Source organism: Aplysia californica, unplaced genomic scaffold (genome assembly GCF_000002075.1).
Source record: "Aplysia californica isolate F4 #8 unplaced genomic scaffold, AplCal3.0 scaffold00579, whole genome shotgun sequence".
NCBI classification, from domain to species: Eukaryota; Metazoa; Mollusca; class Gastropoda; order Aplysiida; family Aplysiidae; genus Aplysia; species Aplysia californica.
Genome location: NW_004797849.1, coordinates 223010 through 227055, shown reverse-complemented (window position 1 = coordinate 227055; position 4046 = coordinate 223010). Strand labels below are relative to the sequence as shown.

Sequence of the window (4046 nt, the reverse complement as noted above, 5' to 3'; positions counted from 1 at the left end):
TCTCTCTCTCTCTCTCTCTCTCTCTCTCTCTCTCTCTCTCTCTCTCTCTCTTTCTCTCACTCTCTCTCTCTCTCTCTCTCTCTCTCTCTCTCTCTCTCTCTTTCTCCGGCAATACAAAACCAGAAGGTAGTTCGTATTAACATTGTAGATCTAAACTTTTTTAAAGATAAGTTGTCCTTCATTTTTAAGAGGGCATATAGTTGCAATTATTGTTAAACATGTTGCCATCGTTAAAACCATTCATGCCATTGAATGTATAATATGCGTTTATTTTAAACATAATAATATAAGTATACATAACTACACGTGCGTGTGTGCGTGTGTGTGTGTGTGTGTGTGTGTGTTTGTGTGTGTGTGTGTGTGTGTGTGTGTGTGTGTGTGTGTGTGTGTGTGTGTGTGTGTGTGTGTGCATACTAACCTGTGCTCACACATTATACTACGCACGACGTCTACTAATAATATGTGAATAATATGTGCTTAAAGAATACACTTCTTTTCTTTCAATCTCTGAAACTGCCATCATTATCACATTAATTTCTGTTTGAACTTGAAATGTAATTTTATCGTACCAAAAGTCACTTGCAGGCTTTTGGACGTTCCACTAATAGGTCAAATTTCTTTACCTTCTCTTTGTTGTTTCTCCCCACCTGTCTTGCGTTCTTCCTACACTGAAAGGTTATCATTCTGCCGACGTGATTATTAAAATACAGCATTTGTTTTACCGTGCAATCGTTCGCTGTCACTTGCGTCTCCTCCACCCCCCCCCCCCCCCCAGGTACACAGTTTCATGGGCAGTGCCTGTACAGAGAAGCACAACTTTGACAGGGCGCGTACCCATCACACGGCTGATCTCAAGATAGGGGAGTCAATGTGAGTAGCTGGAAGCTAATGTTGTTTGTTTGTTGCTGCCGTTGCTCTTGTTGTTGATCTTGCTATTTGTGTTTGTTGCTGTTGGTTCTACTTCCGCTTTTGTTTTTTATTATTATTATTATTATTATTATTATTATTATTATTATTATTATTATTATTATTATTAATATTATTAATAATATTATTATTAATAATAATAATAATAATAATAATGATAATAATAATAATAAATAGCATTTGTATAGCGCATATCCCCGCTCAACAGCAGGCTCTATGCGCTTTACACTAGATTATTACCCCAGCAGACCAAAGAACACTCCGAAACATTCTCAGCTTCCCTGGAAGCATACAGTGCAAGCAGCTGATTAAGCGCTCAAACACTAACAAACGGACAAGATCTTTCGCTATCTATAGCCGGGTACCCATTCCCACCTGGGTGAAGTGAGGAAAATTCGTGTAAAGGGCCGTCAACAACACCACCATAGAAAACAAGATCAATTATTTAAAGGCTCGAACTGTGGCACGTAGATGCCTCAGGGAGAGCAAAAGACAATCATTCCAAAAATACATCTCCAAAATCAAAAGCCAGACACCACTCAACCAAGTTTTCCAAATTGCTAAAAAATTCTTAGGTAGACGCACAGACACAATTCCGCACGTCCAGAGGCCGGATGGAACCACAGCTGAAACACAAGTAGACATCGCAAATACAATAGCTACATCTCTCGCCAAAAACTCATCCCAAGCAAACTACAACGCCACTTTTCAAAACATCAAAACTAACAGAGAAAAACAACACATAAACTTCCACTCAAACAACACTGAAACCTACAACGCAGACTTCACAATAGACGAACTAACATCGTGCATCTCGGACCTGGGCGATACAGCCCCGGGACCGGATGACATCCACAACCAGATCATTAGACACTTACCCCCAGAAACACTCACACTCCTACTCTACATATACAGCGACATGTGACGGTCGCACTCCTTTCCGGAGTCTTGGCGTCTCGCCACTGTCATTCCAATACCCAAACCAAACAAAGACCACACACACCCATCCAATTACAGACCAATAGCACTAACGAGCTGTCTCTGCAAACTGATTGAAAAAAATATTCACAGGCGACTCATGTGGTTTCTGGAAACGACGAGCTCGCTGAGCGGTCTCCAGTGCGGATTCAGGAAAACTCGATCCACTCTGGATCACCTGGTCCGCCTGGAGACCTTTATACGCGAGACGTTCGCTGAAAGAGGCCACATGATCGCCATCTTTTTTGACCTAGAAAAAGCCTTTGACACAACCTGGAAGTATGGCATTCTTCGAGACCTGCATGCATTGGCAACTTCCTGAAGAACCGTTCCTTCCAGGTTCGTGTCGGATCCTCCCTTTCAGACCCCCAACAACAGAAGGGAGTCCCCCAGGGGAGCATCCTTTCTCCTCTCCTATTTGAAATTAAAATACATTCCATAGTGAAAACCTTCCAAAACAACATAGACAGCTCTTTATACGTTGACGACTTTTTGATATGCTGCAGTTCAAAAAATCCTCATTTGAGATCTATGGAAAGACAGCTGCAAACGCAGTTGCACAAACTCGAAACGTGGGCAAACAATTACGGTTTCAAGTTCTCCCCGTCAAAGACGGTTGCAGTACACTTCTGCCGAACAGGCAGACGTGTGCTGCAGCTGGATTTGACACTATACGGGGAAAGGATTCCCGTCCAGGACCAGGCTCGTTTCCTCGGCGTCATTTTCGACAAAAAAACTCACATTCATACCACACATCAAAGACCTTCGTGTGAGGTGCCAGAAAGCGCTAAACGCTTTGAAAATTCTATCGCATCCGGAGTGGGGCGGGGACTCAAAACACCTTCTCCACTTGTACATCTCCCTTGTCCGGTCCAGGCTTGACTACGGCTGTCAAGTCTACGGATCGGCAAAACCACACATCTTAAAAATGCTAGACCCAATACAGAACCAAGGACTCCGTCTCGTTCTGGGGGCTTTCCGCACTTCTCCGGTGGAGAGCCTCCTGGCCGATGCCAACATACCACCACTCTCACTCAGACGCACACAACTCTCACTACAATACGCAGTTAAACAGAGCTCAACACCGGAAAATCCAGCGCACAACAGCATTTTTAAAACAAACCCAGAAACCATAAACAAATTCCAAGACAACGAAAAACTCATCAAACCCTTCGGCCTCAGAATCCTTGAGGACCTAAAAAAAAATACACTTTTCCAAACAAGACATCCAACAAATTCTTTTCCCCGACCTCCCTCCGTGGCACCTCACCAAGACAAAAGTAGATTAACAGCTGACCACACACAACAAAGAAAGCACAAACACCAAAACTTTTAAAGCAGAATACAAAAAACTAATAGATAAATACCCTGGTGCGGAGCTCATCTTTACGGACGGCTCCAAAAAAGACAATGAAGTGGGCGCCGCAGCGCTATCTTCCAACAGTACACACCAGAGGAGACTTCATCCTGAAGCCTCCATTTTCTCTGCTGAGGCCACTGCCATTGACATGGCACTGGACTCCGTAGAAAATTCTCCAAACAAATCTTTCCTAATCCTTTCTGACTCTCTGTCTTGCATCACCTCAATCACAAACTACACACTCTTACACCCAAAAATAGTTAGGCTACAACAGAAAATTCACACACCATCCGAGATAGGAAAAAACATCATGTTCGCATGGATACCTAGCCATGTGGGCATCCGAGGAAAGGAGCAGGTAAACGACCTGGCGAAGAAAGCTTCATCCCTTCTGCTGGGATCAACGACAAACACTCTCCCGCAGACGGACTTTAGAAATAAAGTCAAAAAGTACACCTCCAGTCTGTGGGAGAACCACTGGGTAAAGCAGAAAAAAACCTATATGAAATAAAACCCAAACTAGAACAACGAAATCCTTCGGACCTCTCCAGAAGAGACGAAGTCATTTTTACTCGATTGCGCATCGGACACACGGCCCTGACCCACAAATACCTCCTACAGGGAGATGAGAAGCCGTTCTGTGTCGGGTGCGACACAGCTTTTACCGTTAGACACATCTTAACCGAATGTCTGGACTTTGGAGAGATCCGAAAGAAATATTATAAATGCAAGAAATTGCAAGACGTTTTTTCCGTCGTTGGTCCCAGCAAAATTTTGAATT

At 43.4% G+C, this 4046-nt stretch overlaps 1 protein-coding gene across 1 annotated transcript in view; it reads left to right on the top strand.

The window, feature by feature from the left end:
• The window catches only part of LOC101853490 (trichohyalin), a gene marked incomplete at its 3' end in the record, with an annotated part of 30748 nt that overhangs the window by 1530 nt on the left and 25172 nt on the right, over positions 1-4046 (top strand). The window contains exon 3 of the mRNA XM_013087369.2: positions 776-870. Within this exon, the coding sequence (XP_012942823.2) occupies positions 776-870 (95 nt within the window). The remainder of the gene's footprint in view (positions 1-775; positions 871-4046) is intronic.